The sequence below is a fragment of the Haliotis asinina genome, chromosome 6, assembly GCF_037392515.1.
Source record: "Haliotis asinina isolate JCU_RB_2024 chromosome 6, JCU_Hal_asi_v2, whole genome shotgun sequence".
Classification (NCBI taxonomy): Eukaryota; Metazoa; Mollusca; class Gastropoda; order Lepetellida; family Haliotidae; genus Haliotis; species Haliotis asinina.
The window spans coordinates 19,977,023-19,999,814 of record NC_090285.1 but is presented as its reverse complement, the minus strand read 5'-3'; the positions used below and the strand labels follow the sequence as shown (position 1 = coordinate 19,999,814).

Here is a 22,792-nt window from a genome sequence, read left to right as displayed (position 1 = left end):
CAAATTACGTACTGGAATCCATACTTGAAGTCTAATTCCAGATATGTCAAGTAATGAAACCGTTTCTACTTACCAACGAGATGTTGAAGATCATGATGGTGTACTTGCTGAGAGGCGACATGTTGATCAGTTCAACAACCAGGTCGCCATATTGACATGGAGCGTGCATTTCTTCGGGCCAGTACATGTCCAGCTTCCTCTACACAAAGACAATACACCAAGTGTCAACATGCTCTCCATTAATGAACAATGTTAATTTGTTGTTTATGATCTTCTGGCATAACATAACCCATAGGCGATATTATTACAGCAACTATCTCTGATCAAAACCAACGTTAACTGACTCTTACTGCTTTCCGATTGCATTACTCTTCATTTCTTTGAAACCACAGTCAACGAATTGATGTAAATACTTTTCCAAACCTAGCTCAAGATGTCGTTCTTGCAATCGACTGGCCGGGCTTATGTCACCACCTGAGACTCATATTTATTCAGTCGTTTTATAGGCCGAATATTATGGTTAGTATAACCGACTAGTTTTTCGGTATCATATATACTGAACAGGAAAAGAAACGCAAGTTCCGAAAAAATGAAATCTCATAAAAGCAGGAGTTCGTGTTTATGGAACGTTCATGGTAAAGCGACAAAATGCCAGACTTGTGTGTATTTGCTGTTCAGTACATTTAACTCCGATTGCATATGCAATATGCAATGTTCTCGCCTGTGATGGCGACTTAACATTAATGCGCCATGTACAGCAACGGAACAGTAGTCCCTCGTAGCTGGTTGTAGTTATGTGAGGATTAATGATAGCCAAAGCAAAATGTACACACCACTCCGTTCTCCGTCAGTCCAGTCAGCATGACTATTATGGGGACCTTCTGTTCCCAGATCATCCTCCAGAAGTCCACAGTGGTCTGTGACAAGGGTCCCTGGGAGGCGATGTATTCACGGGGGGAATTGTAGCCCTGTGAACGTACGTTACGATGAATAGTAATAATATTCAACATGGGCAAAACTTCTTTCCCCGTGTGATTGTTTGCAACCTGGGAGTCTTGACAATCTATTTAGTGTTTTGTCAGACCACCTTCAAAGTCGCCGACCCTTTCAGGTTTGAATATGATTTTCACTTCCAACATCTGCTAGAATAAGAATGAACTGGCCAAAAATTCAAATAAATGACAACGCATATGTGATCGTTTTCACTACTTGAGTAAGATTTTTTAGTCCGGATGATGATAGTCTTTTAATTAGTTTATGAAGGAGATCCAGTCAATTAGCTTAGCGATCGGAAACAGCCTCAGACTAAAAGTTGATGAAAACACAAGCTGACATATTGTCATGAATGTACACATGGTATAAATTTTCCAGAGCGGAAGGGGCGGTGGGGTAGTCTAATGGCTATAGCGTCAGCTCGTCACAGTGAAAACCCGTGTTCGATTCCCAATATGAGAACCATGTGTGAAACCCATTTCCGGTGTCCCCGCCTTGGTATTGGTATTGCTGGAATATTGTTAAAACCGGGGCGAAACCGCACTCACTCACTCCAAAATGTAAAAAAAATCAGAAAACGTTTTCTTGTTTCACGTCGGAATAACAAGTCAGGGCAAGCGGGAGGTGTTGAAAATAAACAACACGGACTTAACTGTTGTCAATTTTAACCCAGAGCCCCCACGTGGTACCATTTTTATAATCTTAAAGATAGGTCAATGTACGTACAGGGATGTAGTTGGCGTTGATGTAGTCAGAACATTCATCCTCATCAAGGGGCAGCAGCTTGACCCGGGAGTGGTCATCTACAACATGCAAAAGATATTATTTCATCACCTTTTGTCATCAATACAAGTGTTATCTATTGACATTAGCAGCTATGTTGTAAGTGTCAGTGCCAGGAAACTATAGACAAAGTGCATGTGCTTATTTTAATGGTTGTCAACAGGGACAACAAGATAGTTCCGAAAGGAGTTTGCAGCTGATAGTGATCGTAGTTGTCTGCCCCTGCTTTGTAAATCCATACGGCCGGCTTCGTCCCTTTAGAGTGGTCTCGGATTGAAAAAGTGTCTGACCAGGGCCTCCTTTTACAAAACAACCTTTACTAAGGTTAACCTTAGCTCACATTCCTTAACCTTGCACTAAGGTTAACTTAGACTTAGGTAACCTTAGTGCAGTGTTATGGAATGGGAGTTAACAGGCCCCCCTAAGTAATTGAAGGAATTACGGCAAATTTGAAGGAATTGCATCTCAAATGTAAACAAACGCAGCCCACTCGCGAAACAACTGCAGCGATATCGGTAATTTAGCGGTAATAACAGAAACACATCGGCCCTATCGGAAGCAATGTCGGTAATACTGGAAACACGCTCGGCCATCTTCGGAGATTTTTCGGTCGCGAGCGGAAACTCACGCAGCAAAACATGGCGTCGTTGGAAGAAGCACCCGTCTCGGTGAGTTTTGTTTTTAGTTCCTACTATTACATTTTTATACTTATCCACCTTTGACCACCCGTGTTGAATGCGTTTAGGTATGAAGTGTTGTCGGGGCAATAGCTTATGCTTTTAGGAAAAGATTGTCACTCTAGGAGAGTGTCACAAGTCATGATTACGAACGTGCGCTAGATATAACATCATTTTTTTTGTAAAATGTGTTTAAATTTGTCAATTGCACTTCATACCAAGAAAATATATGGCTCATAAACTTCTTCATGGCGCACGTTCATGATGTTCGTAATCAGCGGCACGACATCGATGTTCAGATGTAAACAATCTCCAGGGGCATGACTTGTGACACTCCTCTGCAGTGACAGTCTTTTCCTGTATTGAGATGCAATTCCTTCAAATTTGCTGTAATTCCTGCAATTACTTAGGGGGCCTGGTTAAGGTTAACCTTAGTTAAGGTTGCTTTGTGAAGGAGCCCCAGATCAGCATAATAGCGGCAGACATGCGTATAAGGTGATATTGTAACCCATAAGTCACTGTGTTCTTTAAACATGATCGAATGGTTTCCGTTTCTCCCAATACTGCTATTCGCCGGGTATTAATACCGTCAAATATCGCACACAATTGTATCACTGCGTCGTCAGCAGTGTAGACGTTGTTCAAAACATATTGTGAGGTAAAATGGGAATGACGTCACATATGGACAGTCCCAGCCGTTACCGTAGGAACCAGCCGAAATGGTCGGTTAATGACACTTCGTGACACTTCCGGAAATTTGCCAACACATGATGTTGATCTCTTTACTAGACCTACATGTAGCTAGTACGTATTGTTTTACGCCGCTTATGGGAAAATGGAATATCAGGGCGGGAAACTCGAGAACTGGGTGTGTATCCATGTGGTGTGTTTATGTAAAAACACCTAATATACTCTAGGTCCATACATCTCCAACATGTCAGAATCCAGACATAACTAAATTTTGTAACATAATCATTTACGAGCACCTCATACGACATGCGACCCGTGAATGTCCCGGGGTCGAACAGGCCTTCAGCAACCCATGCTTGCCACAAAAGGTGACTGTGCTTGTCGTAAGAGGCGACTAACGGGATCGGCTGGTCAGGCTCGTTGACTTAGTTGACTCAAATCATCGGTTTTCAATTGCGCAGCTCGGTGCTCATGCTGTTGATCACTGGATTGTGTGGTCCAGACTCGATTATTTACAGACCGCCGCCATATAGCTGGGATACTGCGGCGCAAAAGTAAACTCACTCACTCACTACTTACACGCCATGATGTTGACGTATCGGTTCTTGGATCTGTTGCCGACCAGCACTGCATGTTCGGCTGGATGCTTTACTGTGGCAGCGGCGAGTTGCTACAACAGAACAAGGCACACAAGATATAGGAGTGATATTTCCGAAACATCTACGGTATTTGCTGGAACAACCGTTCTATCTATGTCTGATACTAGAACACTGACACAAATATGCACCCGTGGATTTGCTATTTTAACTGTGGATGTTGCTTATTGTGGAAAGGAAGTCAATTTACCTTTTTACAAGTCTGTTTCAAAGGGAGACAACTGTTGGGGTAGCATGACAAAATCTATGAGTATGCCTGGCATATAGAGTTTTCATTTTCCAACAATCAGCAAAATTAACATGGACTGCACGACCGTTATACTATTCTCACTTACACTTGGCATAGGTATCTGATGAAGATAAAGTGCCCATCCAATATAACCTCGTCACCATAACCCTTGATAGATATATGAAATGATAGGTTACCTTCCATTCTGCTGTAAATAGTAGCTTGGAATCCTTGTATAAATCCTTCACAATATCGTGGAAATCCGCGATCTTCCTCGGCCTGGAGCAAAATAACAATATGCTTCATATACGAACAGCTCTGCAACACATTTTCTTCTTAAAAAAAAATTCTTCGTAAAAATGATTCAAAAGAGCAGTAACGTTCACTAGACTTCAGTCTGTATGGCAGGGTGATTCATAAGCAAAGAGTTTTGTTGCCTAGTCGCAATACGTCTAACATGCTCAAGGAAAAAGAACATAAAATTTGCAGTTTGTATAAAATCTAATAATTAATATATATAACATATATGCCATCTAAAGCTTTATCCAAAATAGTATGTACATAAGATAACCTCCATATAATACATACTATAAACACCGAAATTGCATTATTGTCTGTGTAGGACAGGTCACGGAATCTGGAAATTTCAAGTCGCAGTTTATATGTTTGGGAGCATGCAAGCGGGAATTTATGTCACAATCTTACTTCAGTATGAATATTCTCCGGTTGTACATTAATACATCCACGAGGCGTCTATAGATTGTCCTGCTCTTAGGTGATATTGGTGTGTCTTACACAAGTACACTAAGCATCTCCCTGAAATGCCGAGCCAAGCGTTTGGCTCCGGTTCAATCCACGCAAACTGACAGTGGCTTTTCGCCAGGGCCGATGTGGGTTTAGGGCAGGGGAGTGCGGCAATTCTACACCTCAACCGCGGTAAGTTTGCCCTACAATTTCATCAACCAAGCAGTCTTCTTATCACGCGCCAGTGCCTGTGTTACCGGAAGTGCTGACGATTGATGCCATCTGCCCTCTGAGCCAGCAAATCGCCTCGATTTCGTTTGTGTATCTGTTACACAGCTGACACACCAGGGGGCAAAGTTCATATTGGGATCCATGTGGATATATGAGCACATATATTGGCCTCGTTATGGAATCAATGGTGTACCTGATATGCATCGCTGACATGCACGGAAACGTTAAATAACCGCAACGTACTGTGTTCACGACAAGGGTCGCTGTATGTGCGTAATGTAGGTAAATTAATTTGCGGTTCAGTAATTGTGGTGTATTCATGTGGCCGTGAAACAAGCATATGTAGGTTTATTGATATTGACTCTTTTTCAGTCACTCATAGACAGAAACAAATAAACAAACACAACATCAAAGAAATATCTAACTGTAACAAATCCCCCCCCTCCCCCCCCCAAAAAAAAAGAATTCTTTGGTCAGTGGTTCATATTTGTTACGTAGTGTTTAAACTATATATTCCAGATAGTATGATTTATCTGAATCTAACTATCTAAACTTACACGGTCTTATCGACACTCTCTTCGACCTCATGTTGAGCCTCTTCGTCGTCATCATCGTCACTCTCATCGCTCTTCCTGCAACAGCATGTGAATTTGTCGTAATGATTTTACCAGTTATAAGTGAGTAAGTAAGTTTAGCTTTAGGTCGCACTCCAGCTGTATGGCGGCGGTCTGTTAATAATCGACTCTGGACCAGACAGTCCAGTGATCAACAACAACATGACACGCAAATCAGTGTCATGCGGAACATCAATCAGAAATATCAGTATAAACAGCATATCAATCAGAAATATCAGTATAAACAGAAATATCAATATAGACAGCACATCAATCTGAAACAACAGTATAAACAGCACATCAATCAGAAACATCAGTTAAAGAGCACATCAGTAAGAAATATCAGCGTAAACAGCATGCTTTAAACTAAACGACTGAAATAACGTATACCTTTGGCGGCGTCTACGTAGAACAACGACTCCTACAATAAGCCCGATGACGACGATGGCCGCCAGTAATCCCCCTACTACCGCGCCGACTATAGAGGTTGCTGCAGGTATAACAGTAATAAACGAAGATATAACATAATGGACTTACTGCATGTTACTTGACATGGGCATGTGCTAACAAATATGTATACACCATGGAACGATATGGTGTCCAATGAGTTTTTTCGTCAGAATATTTTAACAGGTAAATATTTGATCTGTATTATGCACATATTTCTGCCACCGACATGCTTTAAACTGTTTATTTCGCTGTTAAAGTAAGGGTAATTGATAGGGTTAAGTTATACGCCACACACAGCATAAGCACCGTTTTCAACAATCGGGATAGGATGACGTGTGTCAAGGAGCCTGACCACTCGATCCCTTTAATCATCTGTTACGACAAGCATGAGTTAGTGAAGATTAATGTTGCCCGTAGCTTCACGGATGAAATTGATTAGATGAGTTGAAGTAAGATAATAAGTCGTTTTGTTTGTTGACCTAAACTCCGAAATGTTCATTTCCTGAAAACACGTAGGTATTGCCCGATTACGTGATCATGCACATGGGTATATCCACGATTCGTATCTTCCTCAGTATGCAAGTGTATGTTACATAATTTCAATATCATAAAATCGCATGATCACTTCAATAATTCATGCTATTTTCAACATACGTTTTGTCTTGAAGTTACCGAACGGCTCTGTGGATGTACACCCTGCCGTGGTACACGACACTGCAACAACCCTGGAATAAATACACATGAGCACTGGTCACAGATATTTGTAACATATGTTGTAAACACTTTACTATTGTGTGTGGTGTTACGAGTGTGTATTTTCTGTATATTCTGTTATTAATTAAGTAATAATTATGATGGGTCACATTTCGTTTTAATAGATGGTCAACACTTTTAGGATTCTGGTTTTCCGGAATTTATCTGCTCCTAGTTTTCTATGTGTTTACTTCCGAGAGACTTATTCTGGGGCATTTTACAGTGTTGACGATGTTCGTTTGTGCCCGAACTTTCGGAAAATGGCTAATTATATATAAATAGGCTAGTTGCCGTGTTGCGACGCGGACATTTCTGGAATTTTTATCATCTGCATTCGTCAACGCCTGAATCTACGTTATCTGTTGTCACACCGATCGCTGTGTTTACATTCTGCATAGCTGTTTTCTCTCACACCAAGACTTTGGTGAGTTTGCTACTATATATATCTTGTGACCCATTGCCTTAGTTTTTGTCTCATTTGTATTGTATTTGAAATTATTATTGTGAAATTGACTTGTGACTTAGTATACATTGCTCTCGTTACATAATAATACATTATTTGAACGTTTATGACTTGTCTTTGTTCTGTTTTGCTGGTTCACAAGGGATTTCTTAGATTGTTTGTCACAGTAAATTCTTAACTGTAACAGTGCTACAAAAAGCGAATTCCGAGTATTAAAGTGGAAACTGTAACATAAGGGCCGCTATATAGCCGGAATATTCCGAGCTCGGCGTAGAACTATACTCATTCACTCCACATGAGGCTTAAGTCGGCGGCTTCATATTTAGATCCATGCATAAAAGTGCAGAGAGGCAGGGAACTGAGAGAAAGAACCCCCTCTTCCAAACTGTAAATTTTTCACGTTTCCCCAACCTTTTCTATTCGACATTTCATTACTGTTGATGCACAGATGGGCATGCTCTTCTTATACAGACTTCCACGTTCGGTGTATGTGTCTTGCTCGTAAGTTCGATCAAGATTACAACATTCAAGACCATTGTAAAGCTTTCAAACGGTGTTTGTTAGATATGCCAAAGATATTTCCAAGTTGCTGCTCCAGGACTAATGTCCGTTGTCCTTATTTTGCCGTGCGCTTACGTGGGTTTGTTTTCAGAAATATAAACGTAATTTATAACAGTTTGTTGCCTATTTTCCTGGTCAGAAGGGAAACAGGGTATAGGACAGCAAGAAAGAAGTAAGTCTTTCTGTAACCTCTAAACTAAAAACCTTCATGAAAACAAAGCGTTAGAGATAAAGGTTACAGTATGTGGTTTATCGCTTTTTGATTCCACAGAAACATTGTGTGAAACTCATTTAATGTGGCATCGTGATGTAGAAAAATCCTTGAATAGAGTCACTTATTTAGTCACTCTAGGAAAAGTAAACGTTTTACATAATGCTCAATGTATTCGGCTGTTAAAGAAAGAAACGAAGCTTACATATATGCAGTCTCTGGTTCCAAGGGGCCATTACAGAACTTGTCTTTTTCGCTGTCGCAGTTTTCATCCACACCAACCGAGTAAGAAGTAAGATTGCCCTCTGAAGTCAGAAATCGATGAACAAAGTATGTTACCGTATCGTTCATACAGGTGTCATCATTTGTAAAACAGAACCATGGGGAACATTATGTTATGTTATGTTACCTGGAGAAGCGCTCCTCCTTCTCCTAGCTTGTAGCAGGTAGTGTTCTGGAGTTGGGCGGTAAGAACCCTTATACCCACTGTTCTTCCATTTATACCAGTTCTTCCATGCGTCCCAGTCCGTCACATTTTGAGGGTCCGCTGATTGCGTTTCTGTTGTAAAAATGTGTTCTTTATATAATGGGCGACCATGATTTCGTATAACTACAAATACCTACAAAATAGTGATATCAGATTAAATGCAACTCTGTTTCTATTATCTTGCGACAATTTAAGGAACTATATAGCGTCAGTGGATAGAATGCCCAGGCAAACGACTTGCAGTAGCTGTGAAAACGATATGAATGACTGTCTGTGACGACACCAAGTTTAAAGGGAATTCTCCGTTCTTTGTGTCATTCCTGCTACATCAGATGCTTGTTTACGTCTTTCTGTCCGTAGATTCCGAAAAATAAATACCATTTACTTAGGTTATGCTATTTCACACTGGATATCGGAAGCGGAATCATTCACATATACACAAGAATCATTCCAGGAATTGAATCAATTAGGTTTTCGCTTACCACTCTTCTTCATTACAAGAATTCCTGCTTCAATTATGTTCCCATTTGTGCCGTCGAGAAGAGTCTTTGAATCAAACGATACCACAAATGATATATCGGTGGCAGCGTCTGTGCTCTGGGTTTCTGTGCTGATGAATACTTCCGTTGAATCTTTTTTCATTGGTTCTGTGAACAAAAAGCTCCAAAATAACAATACACAAGGAATTGAAAATGATCAATATTATTAATATATATTTTATAGTCTTGTTATCTATTATATTAACACGCAAGGTAAAACATTCAGTACAGTGCCTCCCTATGATATGTTACGTCATTTTGTTTTCCGGCCCTAATAATTTTAATGCAAGCATAATAATACATGTTTTAATAGTACTTACTTCCAGCCGTGGCATAGAACACCTCTGATTCTTTCGGCTTGCCCCTGTACATCGCATTAGCGGAAACCTTTTTTTAAAAAAAATTGAGAATTGTACTTTGTAAACGAAATGCATAATATGATATTCTGAAAATAGATCCAAACGGCTTCAAATTCTAATGTCAACAATGCTACTTAGTTATTTATTACAATGACATTGTATATGCACAAATGTTAAATAGAGGCAGCATACGTTTATATCCACAGGATTTGGTTTTATGTAATTGATGTTTGTGTGTAATACATGGCGCGTAATGAGATAACCCTTTGACACGAACATGTTTGACCTCAGATTCCATACCTTATCAGGCCCAAAGGGGCCATTTGAGTGAAGGATTGGACTAGTACCTGAAAGACTGGTAAACAGAATGTCTTTCCGAAATATCACCATACTCACTGCACTAGACATGTAAAAGATTAACCATACAAGCTCTTTAAAGATGAAAATGTGAACATATATTACCAATGGACTCGATTTCCTACGACTGGATTTGCCATGCAGTCACAAGAAATTTAATTCTTTTACAAAACTATCAGTTATACCCGTCGAAATAAACGACGACGAAAACAGCCAATCTTATGTGGAGATTAGCATTATCGTCCACAATATCAAACCCGTTAAACGTCCTGGGCAGAATAGGCCTTCAGCAACCCATGTCTGCCATAAAATGCGAATGCTACAAAAATTATCTCTAGAGCTCGGAGTCAATATGGACATGTGGATTAGAATTTAGTTAGTCACGATTCGGTTTCTGAACTTAAATGTACTCTTCCTGAATTAGAACTATGCTTCAACAAGGAAACATTGAGATTTGAACATAAACGAAATGATTCAGGAGAATGGATATCTCTGTGTATGATTGGGAGTCTTACCAAGGATGGATACTATATGTACTGTTAACAACAATTTCCTCAAACAGAAACGGTAACATGTCACAAGACCCATTTTTTCATGTCAACGATGCAGATCTAGTCCCATCCCACTGAAACTCTTTGTACACAGTGAAAATAATGAAGACCCGAGATGTATCCATTTGATTCGTACTACATAGAGCTGATCCCTTATGTGTAACGCCCTTTGCATGGACGGAAAATGGATTAATCACATTAAATGTTTATTTAATACTTACCGTGAATGTGTAGTCGTGTTCTGGTCGCACTGGTAAGATGACAGAATGTGTCTTATCACATGGATCCTCTGGTTCATAATGGCCATCAGCCATTGCTCCCTGGAAATCAAAGTTATAATTTTTTTCTTTAGATAAAGATTGGTGTTAAAGCTTCCTTTACCTACAAAACAAGTAAATCTTCCCTCATGAGTAGCAGTAATGCATTATTGAAGGCGGAATGAAAATGTTTTCGTCCCTTGGAAAAGACAAACTCTCTCTATAACGATATATATGTCCCATATCCATTTATGGGGCTGTTTGAGCATAATGTAAGGAAAGAATAATACAGAGGTAAGGCAAACAGAACAAACAAGATTACCAAGGATGTAACTGACGCGGCCACACTCACACGTGTTATGTTTTCATTTCGTGTGTCCATTCCGCATAGTGTCTGCAAGTGATATGTTTGCAAAGACCGAGTTTAGGTGGTTTGTTGTACTTCAGACGAATACATGTCATGCGAGTTTTCCTCACTTCTTGCTTAAATAACACATGAGCTTAATAGCTTAAATAGAAACATTTGGTAAATATGTTATATTGGATATGCCTTCCGTGTCCTGCTTGGTATAAGGCCTTACTAACTAACATATAGTAAGTATCATATGAGTCCTTGGATTGGTAAATCGGATCACAGTAGTTGACAAGACTCAGCAAACAGAAGTATGTGTGTCCTTGTTTGAGTTTTAGTGAACATTGTGGTGTCGTACCGAATCCGAATACTGTATCGTGTAGTTCCTGATAAAGCCGTTCCTTTCTCTTTCCTTTGGGCAGTCCCAAGTCAGATTAACAGCGGTAAAATTACCAGGAATCGATGAAGCTGTCAAATTCTGTACTTCACAAGGTTCTGAAAAATATTATGTAATCATAAATTTTGATTATGAGCACAAATTGAAGAACTTCACTGATACATCAAGGGCTCGCTTGACCCATGGTCAGAAGACATTGGTGAAAATACGTTGCGACGATGTCGTAATTACATAATGAAACTGCATTACAATAATAAAACAATACTTACGAGATTCCTTGGTTGTGATATTGTTTCCTAAGCCAGGTGGATGGGAAGCACCTTTGGATGTGTTCGCGAAAATGCTGAACGTGTACCTCCATGAGCTCAAAAGGCCGCTAATGGTTGTTTTAGATGAGTTGTAACCTGACGGACAAAACATTGGCATGCGTTCACTTAATTCTGGTTTAAGAAGAATGAGTATCATTACTATTTAGTGTTAATGAAATGTGATGTACAAAATGAGTTCTTTGGGGTTATACTCCATTAAGCCACTGTTATTGACACCAAGAGCAGCGTTTTCCCGTTGTACCTAATCGAAAAGGAGACTAATGGAAATTTAGCATGACGAGGTAAATTCATGACGATTGCCATTGATGGGTCAGACACCCTATTCTCGAAAGACTCGTGTTATCACTATTTAACAGCGATTCCTATATAGGAACTTACACGAGAAGTTCACAGTGTGTGTTCACAGGAACGTACACGTGAAGTTCACAGACGGTGCAAGTATAACTGTTAACAGTGACATACATTTTACCTTTACCAATCATTTTCAGATGAATCGGTGATTATTTTGTACTTATTTTGCTACATAGAGAGCACGTGGAACGAAAAAAATGCAAAATGATGAAGAAATGATACAAAAAAGGATATTATATTATCTAAACTAAGCACTCCATTGTACTTTTCCTCCATCAAACTCAGTTACTGAGATATTATTTTTTCAAAAACAATTTATGTTGGATTTCTACAAAAAGGACCTCTGTTGACTGTTTTCTGTTATAAATATCACTAAATGTCAGGAAACACATATGATCTAAATGGATAGCTACAAAATATATTTGATAAACACTTTTTTACCAAAATGGGGTTTTATAAATGATTGCCTCTGTTGTATTTGTAATTTTTGTACACGAAGAATTGCAAAATTATGTTCTGAAATCTCATTTTAATGTGCCTTTTTTCCTCATAAGAACACATTTCCAGAACACGTTTTGTTACTTTCTTTTATGAAACATGCTATGGATTCGTCTGTGCGGGGCATCCCAACACATTGCAAGCTGTGCATATTCACCGAATGCACGTGACCAAGTGTGCGACTCCTCATCCTCTCATATTAGTGGCACCCATGAAGAGCCACCTCCTCGTGGTGGGTGCTGGGTAACGCTAACTGCTCTTCTTCCAGGACAGAATGTGTCCACAGCACCCCATTGCTTGTCGTAAGAGGCGACTAAATTGGGCAACCTGTTTGCCGTGGGTTGCGTCCCGTATCGGTGTAGGACGGGAACCTGGTGGTTGAGGGCATTTGGGCTCTTAACTGCTTTCCATTTGCACAAAACACCACTTTGGCGCTTACTTCACCTAGACGGGTGGTTGAATTGGCCCGATTCAACCAATCGGCTGGTCATGCCTAGCCCTGTGCGTGGATTATATATATGTCATTGCACAATTGGCTGAATTATTTATCGACTTTTCTGGTTTTGGAATGTGTTTGAAGTTCTGAATTTTGCCTTGAGTCTTATGCCCAGAAGGCGGTGGATCATGGGCCAATCTGGTGGATTAATTCTTTGTAATTCCTCTATTGCAGTATATCATCCGGGTATCCTTGGTGCTGCAAGCTGGAGGCCCGCTTGCCTTAGCATTGTCCTTGTGATACTCCGTGGTGAGTGGGGAGCTAATATGATGAACCATATTACTCTAACTATGGCGTATGAAACCCCAACAAAAAAAACGTCCACTTGATATTGACCCTGTTGATACTGACCATAGACCGTCTGCATCAATTGAATATGGGCCGCGTTTCGTTGTTATTGAGACTCCTGACAAGACACCGTTAAAGTTGAACCCCTTTGCTGTATCCAAGGGTATTCAAGGTATTGCTGGGGAATACTAATGAAAAAGATTAGACGCTTGCGTTCGGGTGCCTTGCTAGTCGAATGCGGGAAAAGCGGTGAAAAAGCAACAAGCAACGAACCTGATGAACATGAAATCTTTCGTGGGCATTCCGGTCACGGTCTCTGCTCACAAGACCTTGAACACGAGTAAAGATATTGTGAGAGATCGTGATCGATTCTTTGATGATATGTCGGAACTTGATATAGGATCTGAAATGAAGGATCAAGGTGTGCTCTATGTCAAGCGCTTTTCAACTCGGAGAAACAACGAAACCATCAAAACGAATACGTACCTGTTTACTTTTTCATCTCCAAATGCACCCAAATCAGTGAAGGCAGGCTACCGTAACATTACAGTTGATACATACATCCCCAACCCGCTAAGGTGTTTTAAATGACAGAAATATGGGCACGGTGTAAATACCTGCACATTGTCTGTTGTGTGTGCAGAAGATTTTGACAGTGATTATAAAGAATGCACCAATTGCTCAGGCGACCATTCTTCATTTTCTAAGCAATGTCCTATTTGGAAAGAGCAAATGGAGATCAATAAAATAAAATTTACACAAAATATCTCTTTTTCCGAGGCCAAAAAACTGATCTTCCAGAAAGTTATGCTACAGTAGCAAAAACATCATCTGGATCTAACTCTAAATCAACCACAGGCTGCCAAACTACCTTGACTTGGGTAAATTGCGATTCTCCACAGCTTTTGTACCCTGCTATATCATCACAGACTGAGGAATCACTTCCTAGTACCTCGAAATCTTCTTCTGATCACAAATCATCATCTCAGTCACACTCAAAGTCTCAATCAACAGCTGATAGTCAACAAACGGTGAAAAGTAAACCGAAGCCAAAGCCTGATGCTTCCCAACAACAAAGTGGCAGAGCTCCTAAAGGGTCACAGAACAGAATTCAATTGTTCAATAAGTACGGGTCTTTTGAAGACAGGGACGTTTCTGAAAACGTCCATTCTAGGGCACATAGCTTGTCGCCCTCCAAATAGTTTATTCCAATAATATTGTACAGTGGAACTGCAGAGGACTGAGGACTAATTTACATGAATTACAGCTATTAGTCCAAGATTTTACACCTTCAGCGATATATCTCAAAGAGACATATTTAAAACAAACAGATACATTTGACCTTCGTCAATTTAATGCATATCATTGTTTTGCACCTCCGGGTGATCGGGCCACTGGCGGATCATCCATTCTAGTCAGACAAAACGTTGTTCAAACTCCTGTTTCACTTAATACTAATATGCAGGCTGTTGCAGTGAGAATTACTTTACATGTAGCGTTTACACTATGCTCCCTTTATATTTCGCCGTCTTCGACGTTTGCCAAAACTGATCTTCAAGCTCTATATGACCAACTCCCGAAACCCTGTATTATAATGGGAGATTTAAATGGCCACAACCCACTCTGGGGTAGTGTAACTACAAACACTAAAGGTAAATTGTTGGAGGACTTTTGTTCTGACAATGATTTATGTATTTATAACGATGGTTCCAACACATATTTACACCCTGGTACAGGGACCTATTCTGCTCTTGACTCGTCACTTACAAATTCAGAACTACTTAATGAATTTGAATGGTCAGTCCACGATGACCTCTGTGGAAGTGACCATTTTCCTACTATAGTAACATCTGTAACTCCATCTGATGTTCCTCCATCATCAAGACGGAATTTTAAAAGGGCTAAGTGGGCTTTATATGAAACACTGTGCGGAGAAACTTAAACCTGAACGTTTTATTGACGTTCCTGATGCTATTAAACCTTTTTCTGATGACTTGAACTCCATAGCTGATGAGTGTATACCAAAGTCATCTGCAGTTCCACATATTCGAAAACCATGGTTGAACGATGAATGCAAACAAGCTAGGAAGGCAAGGAAAAAAGCAGAACATTATTTCCGTCGGCATCCTATGGTGCATAATTTAAATAAATTTTAAATTTTAAATGCTAAAGCACGGCGTACTTTTAAACAGAACAAACGCCAATAAATTCTCGGACACCCATGTCCAAGGTATGGAACATGGTCCAGAAAATTAAAGGTAAAGGGTTTTTAATCTACTGTCCATCATCTTAAACATGAAGATAAATTACTTACTGATAAATCAGATATTGCGAATAAACTGGACGAAACTCTTGCTAAACATTCTTCCTCTTCTAGTTATATACCTAAATTTCAGCAATATCAAAAACAAGAAAAGAAAACTATGAATTTCAATTCTGATAATGGGGAAGATTATAATGAAACGTTTTCTATTCATGAACTCCATACTGCTCTCGATCACGCTCATGACACTGCTACAGGAGCTGATAACATACCAACTCCTGAAGCACTTACCAGAATCCTGTTTAGAGACGCTCCTATCACCTTTTGATGATATTTGGACTTCCGGGAAATTTCCATCTTCATGGTGTGATGCTATAGTAGTGCCAGTACCTAAACCTGGACGTGATCTTTTATCCAATTATCGTCCGATTTCATTAACTAGCTGTGTTTGCAAGACCATGGAACGCATGATAAATAATCGACTTCTTTGGTACTTGGAAACAAATAACCTTATAACAGATATACAATGTGGTTTCCGTAAAAACAGAAGTACTGTCGATCACTTAGTGCGTTTAGAATCCTTTGTGAAAAACGCACTGATTAATAAACAACTTGCTGTGTCTATCTTTTTTGATCTTGAGAAGGCATATGACACAACCTGGAAGTATGGCATTCTGAGAGATTTACATGACTTTGTGAGGTCGTTTGCCTGAATTCATAGGCAAATTTTTAAATAACAGACAATTTCAAGTCCGCGTGGGTTCTACCCTGTCTGATCATTACAATCAGGATCAGGGTGTTCCACAAGGCAGTATTTTGTCAGTCACACTTTTTAGTATAAAGATAAACAGTTTATCTAAAGTTTTAAACGATTCAATTGATGGATCGTTATTTGTGGATGATTTTAATATTTCTTGTCGTGGAAAAAATATACATACCATTGAACGGCAACTACACTTGTGTTTAAACAAGATTAATAAATGGTGTCTTGAAAACGCCTTTAAAATTTCTAAATCGAAAACTAACTGTATACATTTTTGTCGTAAATATAAACCACATAAAGACCCTGAACTATCTCTAGATTGCACACCAATTAAAGTTGTGAAGGAAGCTAAGTTCTTGGGTCTCATCTTTGACTCACACTTAACGTTTTTACCGCATATTAAGTGACTTAAAACTAAATGCCTGAAAGCACTTGACTTGTTGAAAGTGGTGTCAAAATCTAAATGGAGAGGGGATCAAGCTACCCTTCTCCATCTATATCGATCTCTCGTGCGTTCTAAACTTGATTATGGCTCCATTGTCTATTGTGGAGCCTGCAAAAGCAACTTAAAACTATTAGATTCGATCCATCATCAAGGTCTAAGACTTTGTCTTGGCTCCTTTAGAACTTCACCTGTTGACAGCCTGTATGTCGAGGCTGATGAACCATCTCTTGAGCAGTGACGTATAAAATTAGCTTCACAGTATGTAACAAAACTATATTCAAATGAATCAAACCCTGCATATAACTATGTTTTCAATTCTGTGTATGAGGGTTGTACAATAAGAAATCTTCTCTTGTCCCGCCTCTGGGACATAGAATTAAACCTTTTCTTTCTGCTGCTGGGATTCAGCTGGAAAACATAGCTCCCTCCCGTCTTCTTTCTTCTCCCCCTTGGCAATTGGTTAGGCCACAAGTTGACCTAACATTAACGACATTTAAAAAATCAGAAACGAATGAATTACAGTATAAACAAGAATATAATCAACTGAAACATAAATATAGCAATTATAAATCCTTATTTACAGATGGGTCCAAGGACGGTGGCGCTGTGGCTTGTGCCACTGTCATTGGATCCAGATATGAGTTCTATTTTTACAACAGAAGCTAACGCCATACTAACAGCTCTTAAATATATTCAAAGACATCCTAAAGGTAAACAATATATAATCTATTCAGACTCTCTTTCTTGCCTTCAGGCTATTAAAAATATCTCTTGTAAACATCGACTTTTAATTGAAATTATTGAATTGTATAATAATCTTGCCACTGGCCAATACGACATCGTCTTTTGTTGGTTACCCAGCCACGTAGGCATTTCCGGTAACGCAATGGCCGATCTTGCTGCCAAGGCAGCACTCAACAAATCTGTGACACCACTTCTTATTCCATACTCTGATTATAAAGCTAGCATTAGAACTTACATACGTGATCTGATGCAGAAGAAGTGGGACACCCAAGTAGGTATAAATAAATTACATGAAATAAAACCGTATATTGGTTACACTTACTTGGGTTGTCAGTCCAGATTTGAAGAGGTTATTTTACGACGATGTCGTATTGACCATACTAGATATACTCATGTGCACCTTTTGAAAGGTGAGGATCCTCCGTTTCTCCATCACAAGGGATAAGTATTTTACAGTTAAAACAATGAAGGATCTTTTTACTAATTCATATTTAATTATTGATTTTTTAAAAGAAATTGTTTTTTTATGGAATTTTAAATGTTATGTTGTGTAAATAGATGTATTTTAATGATTGGTAGTTTGGATTAGTAACTTGAATTGTTGGTGGCTGTACCCTCAAAGGGGGTTGAAGTATTGTAAAATTATTGTCCTGCTGAGAGGGTACATAAGACCACAAACATTCACAGTAAATTTAAGTCTACCAGGATTTTAATCATAATATTCATGTGATTTTAATTTCGGCTAACTTTTCGTACAATCGCCAGCAGCTGAAGGGATGGTGTGAATCCAACTAGGGTCCATGTAGGTAGCAAAAGTACTGTAAGTCCCCACGGTTCCTAGTGTGGTGATCTACCTTCTGTTGTTGGCGATCTATAGTCTGTTTTTATATTGTATGCTCTAAATAGTGGTATTAGCTTTAACTTTCCATGCTAGTTTTAATTGAAATTGGGATATTCTAGTTGTTTTATTGTCCTTCGTTGACGGGTTTTTATGATGTATATATGCTCTTTTTCATTGTTGAATGTTCTCGTCACGATATGGCTGAGACATTGCCGATGTAACGTTACATATTAACTCACTCATATTAGTGCCAACAAGGTCAGACTCACACCACGAAAGGTGGAAGTTCAGAATTATCCATCTTCCACAAATGAAGCAGACGATAAGACTTTCAAGCATAGATATAAGGGATGCATATGTCTGCATATGCAAATCCACCAAGGGTCAAGGAAATCTTATTCAAGCACCAAAAATAATGGTCAGAAGGCAAAAGTTTGCGTTAAAGTTGAAGACAACAGCAGCCATGTTTATTATCGTTTGGTCCACAAATAGCTGAAATAGTACATCTTGCTCGTAAACATGTAACAGAGCGCGCATCAGAACCGAATAGCCAATGTTCCCGATGTGGAGACCCGCTCTGTCACTTCCATACATTCAGATGTCGTTGGGCACCCGTGGCGAGCCACCTCCTCGTGGTGGGTGCTGGGTAACGCCAAGAGCTCGCCGACACCCCCGTAGTGGACCCGGGGGGATATTTGGTCCACCAACCCGTTTGCCGTGGGTTGCGGCCCTGTGTCGGTGGAGGAGGGGATCCTGGTGGTTGAGGGCAATGGGAGCAGGACCAGTGTTCCTATTGCTCAACACACCACTTTGGCCCTGACTTCACCTAGACGGGTGGTTGAATGGGCCCGGTTCAACCAATCGGCTGGTCATGCCAAGCCCTGTACATGGATTTTATGTCATTGCACAGAATTTGATTTGGAATTGTTTACATTTTAGTCTTGGCTCCCTTTGTTCATAGAATATTATTTGACTTGATTTTTTATTACATGAACTTTGCCTAGAGTCTTATGCCCAGAAGGCGGTGGCTCATGGGCCAATCTGGTGGAACTGTTAATATTTTTAATGTTTCTGCTGGAGTATATCATCCTTGGTGCTGTAAGCTGGAGGCCCGCTTGCTTTAGCATTGTCCTTGTGATACTCCGTGGTGGGTGGGGAGCTCGGATGACGAACCAATATACCAATAATCATGGATTACCAAACCCCTAACAAAAAAACAAAACGTCAACTGGAAAATGATGATCAACATCGACCCTCTATACAAATTGATCACTGGCCACGTTTTTTGATTATTGAGACCCTTGACAAGACTCCTTTAAAATTAAATCCCTTTGCAATTTCAAAAGGTATCTCTGGCATTGCAGGTGAGGTAAAAGATATCAAACGCTTGCGATCAGGTTCACTGCTGATTGAATGTAGCAGAAAACAACAAGCTACCAACTTATTATCAACTGATATGTTTGTCGGAGTCCCGGTATTAGTGTCTGCCCACAGAACACTGAATACAAGCAAAGGCATAGTTCGAGACCGTGACTGTCTTCTAGCAGACATGACTGAGCTCGATATAATGTCCGAGATGAAAGATCAAGGAGTATCTTTCGTCAAACGTTTCACAACACGGAAAAATAATGTGACTGTCCAAACCAACACATATCTGTTTTCATTTTCAGCTCCAACACCTCCAAAGTCAATCAAAGCAGGTTACTGCAATCTCAATGTTGACTTATATATTCCAAATCCCCTGCGCTGCTTTAAGTGTCAAAAGTATTGTCTGTTACATGTGCTCACTGTGCTGAGAATACACGTGACCGAAGATTGTGACAGTATTCACAAAAAATGTGCAAACTGTTCAGGAAACCATTCCTCCTTTTCCAAATAATGTCCCATTTGGAAAAGGCAAATGGAAATTGACAAAGTCAAATTTTCCAGGAACGTCAGTTTTGCTGAAGCAAGAAAGATTGTACAATCTACTGAGCACACTGAAACGTACGCCTCTGTCACAAAAACATCTGAAACCTTATCAAAAGGAACAACTACGCCAGTACTAACTTCGTCAAGCTCATGTCAGACTGACCTGACATGGGTAAATTCAGATATTCCTCAGTCTATCTCTCCTGATCTTCCACAGTCTATCTCAGAACAGTCTACTCAGACAGACACAGCTCAGAATACACAAAAGACCATATCTCCTTCGCCAAAGTCTCCTTCGGATCACAAATCATCATCATCACCATCTCAGTCACACTCAAGGTCTCAATCAACAGTTGATAGTCAGCCACTTGTTAAATGTAAACCGAAGCCTAAGCCTGATGCTTCGAAACAACAAAGTGGCAGAGCTCCTAAAGGGTCACAGAACAAAATTCAATTGTTCAATAAATATGGGTCTCTTGGCCACTGGCGGATCATCCATTCTAGTCAGACAAAACGTTATTCAAAGCCCTGTTTCACTTATTACTAATTTGCAAGCTGTTGCAGTGAGGATTACTTTACATGTAGCGTTTACATTGTGTTCTCTTTATATTTCCCCGTCTTTGGCGTTTGCAAAACTGATCTTCAAGCTCTGTATGATCAGCTCCCGAAGCCCTGTATTATAATGGGAGATTTAAATGGCCACAACCCACTCTGGGGTAGTGTAACTACAAACACTAAAGGTAAATTGTTGGAGGACTTTTGTTCTGATAATGATTTATGTATTTATAATGATGGTTCCAACACGTATTTACACCCTGGTACGGGGACCTATTCTGCTCTTGACTTGTCATTGACAAATTCAGAACTACTAAATGAATTTCAATGGTCAGTCCACGATGACCTGTGAGGAAGTGACCATTTTCCTACTGTATTAAAACCTATAACTCCATCTGATGTTCCTCCATCTTCAAGACGAAATTTTAAAAAGGCTAACTGGGCTTTATATGAAACACTGTGTGCTGAAAAACTTAAACCTGAACGTTTTATTGACGTTCCAGATGCTATTAAATCTTTTTCTGATCAACTGAACTCCATAGCTGATGAGTGTATACCAAATTCCTCTGTAGTTCTATTTTTACAGCTGAAGCTAATGCCATATTAACAGCTCTTAAATATATTCAAAGACACCCTAAACGTAAACAATATATAATCTATTCAGACTCTCTTTCTTGTCTCCAGGCGATTAAAAATTTATCATGTAAACATCCACTTTTAATTGACATTATTGAATTGTATAATAATCTTGCTACTGGCCAATACGACATCGTCTTCTGTTGGTTACCCAGCCATGTAGGCATTTCCGGTAACGCAATGACCGATCTTGCTCAACAAATCTGTGACACCACTTTTTATTCCATACTCTGATTATAAAGCCAGCATTAGAACTTACATCCGTGATCTGATGCAGAAGAAGTGGGACACCCAAGTGGGCATAGATAAATTACATGCAATAAAACCCTATATTGGTTACACCTACTTGGGTTGTCAGTCCAGATTTGAAGAGGTCATCATGCGACGATGTCGTATTGGCCACACACGATACACACATGAATATTTGCTTAAAGGTGAAGATCCTCCGTTTTGTATCCCTTGTGATGAAATAATCACAGTCAAGCATGTCTTGCTTGACTGTGTGGAATATTCCATCACAAGGGATAACTTTTTTAAATCAAGAACTATGAAGGATCTTTTTAGTAATGTTGGTGCTCATTTAAGCAGTGCATTTTTAAAAGAATTAGACCTGTTACATGACTTGTAAATAGATTACTATTTTATAATTGGAAGTTGAATTATCAACTTAAGATTGTTAGTGGCTGTATCCTCGAAGGGGGTTGAAGTACCGTAAAATTATTGTCCTCCTGAGAGGGTACGTAAGTCCCAAAACAGTATAAGTCAGATTTAATCTTCCACTTTTTAGTCGTAGAATATGTGTCATTTTAAATTGTGGCTAATCTTGGATACAGTCGCCAGCAGCTGAGGGGATGGTGTAAACCCAGCTAGGGACCATGCAGGTAGCAAACGTACTGTAAGTCCCCATGGCCCCTAGTATGGTGATCTACCTTCAGTTGTTGGCGATCTATAGCCTGTTTTTATGTTGTATTGTCCGAATAGTGATATTAGTTTTATCTTTCCACACTAGTTTTAATCCAAATTGTGATATTCTAGTTGTTTTACTGTCCCTCGTTGACAGGTTTTTATAGTATCCATATATTTCATTTCAGTATTTAACGTTCTCGTCACGATATGGCTGAGATATTGCCGATGTGACGTTAAATATTAACTCACTCACTCAGATGTCGTTGACGAAGTGGCTGGTGAGGCGACGGCCTAACCAACCGAATAGCTGCTTCAGTTGATCTGGATCGTCTCGTCCGATTGACTGGTCTCCCTGGTTGGTTTCTGTGACTGACCATATAAACAATCATGGGCGGTTCCAGCCTTTTGAAAA

At 39.6% G+C, this 22,792-nt stretch overlaps 1 protein-coding gene across 1 annotated transcript in view; it reads right to left on the bottom strand.

The window, feature by feature from the left end:
• LOC137286128 (receptor-type tyrosine-protein phosphatase eta-like) overlaps nt 1-22,792 on the bottom strand; it is a 68,534-nt gene that overhangs the window by 5,124 nt on the left and 40,618 nt on the right. Inside the window, exons 32-46 of the mRNA XM_067817791.1 lie at nt 11,624-11,758; nt 11,316-11,452; nt 10,570-10,668; nt 9,402-9,468; nt 9,025-9,189; nt 8,465-8,614; nt 8,261-8,360; nt 6,722-6,792; nt 6,008-6,107; nt 5,561-5,635; nt 4,226-4,307; nt 3,723-3,813; nt 1,720-1,796; nt 834-968; nt 74-199 (exon numbers count right to left, since the gene is read on the bottom strand). Of these exons, the coding sequence (XP_067673892.1) occupies nt 74-199; nt 834-968; nt 1,720-1,796; nt 3,723-3,813; nt 4,226-4,307; nt 5,561-5,635; nt 6,008-6,107; nt 6,722-6,792; nt 8,261-8,360; nt 8,465-8,614; nt 9,025-9,189; nt 9,402-9,468; nt 10,570-10,668; nt 11,316-11,452; nt 11,624-11,758 (1,610 nt within the window). The remainder of the gene's footprint in view (nt 1-73; nt 200-833; nt 969-1,719; nt 1,797-3,722; nt 3,814-4,225; nt 4,308-5,560; nt 5,636-6,007; nt 6,108-6,721; nt 6,793-8,260; nt 8,361-8,464; nt 8,615-9,024; nt 9,190-9,401; nt 9,469-10,569; nt 10,669-11,315; nt 11,453-11,623; nt 11,759-22,792) is intronic.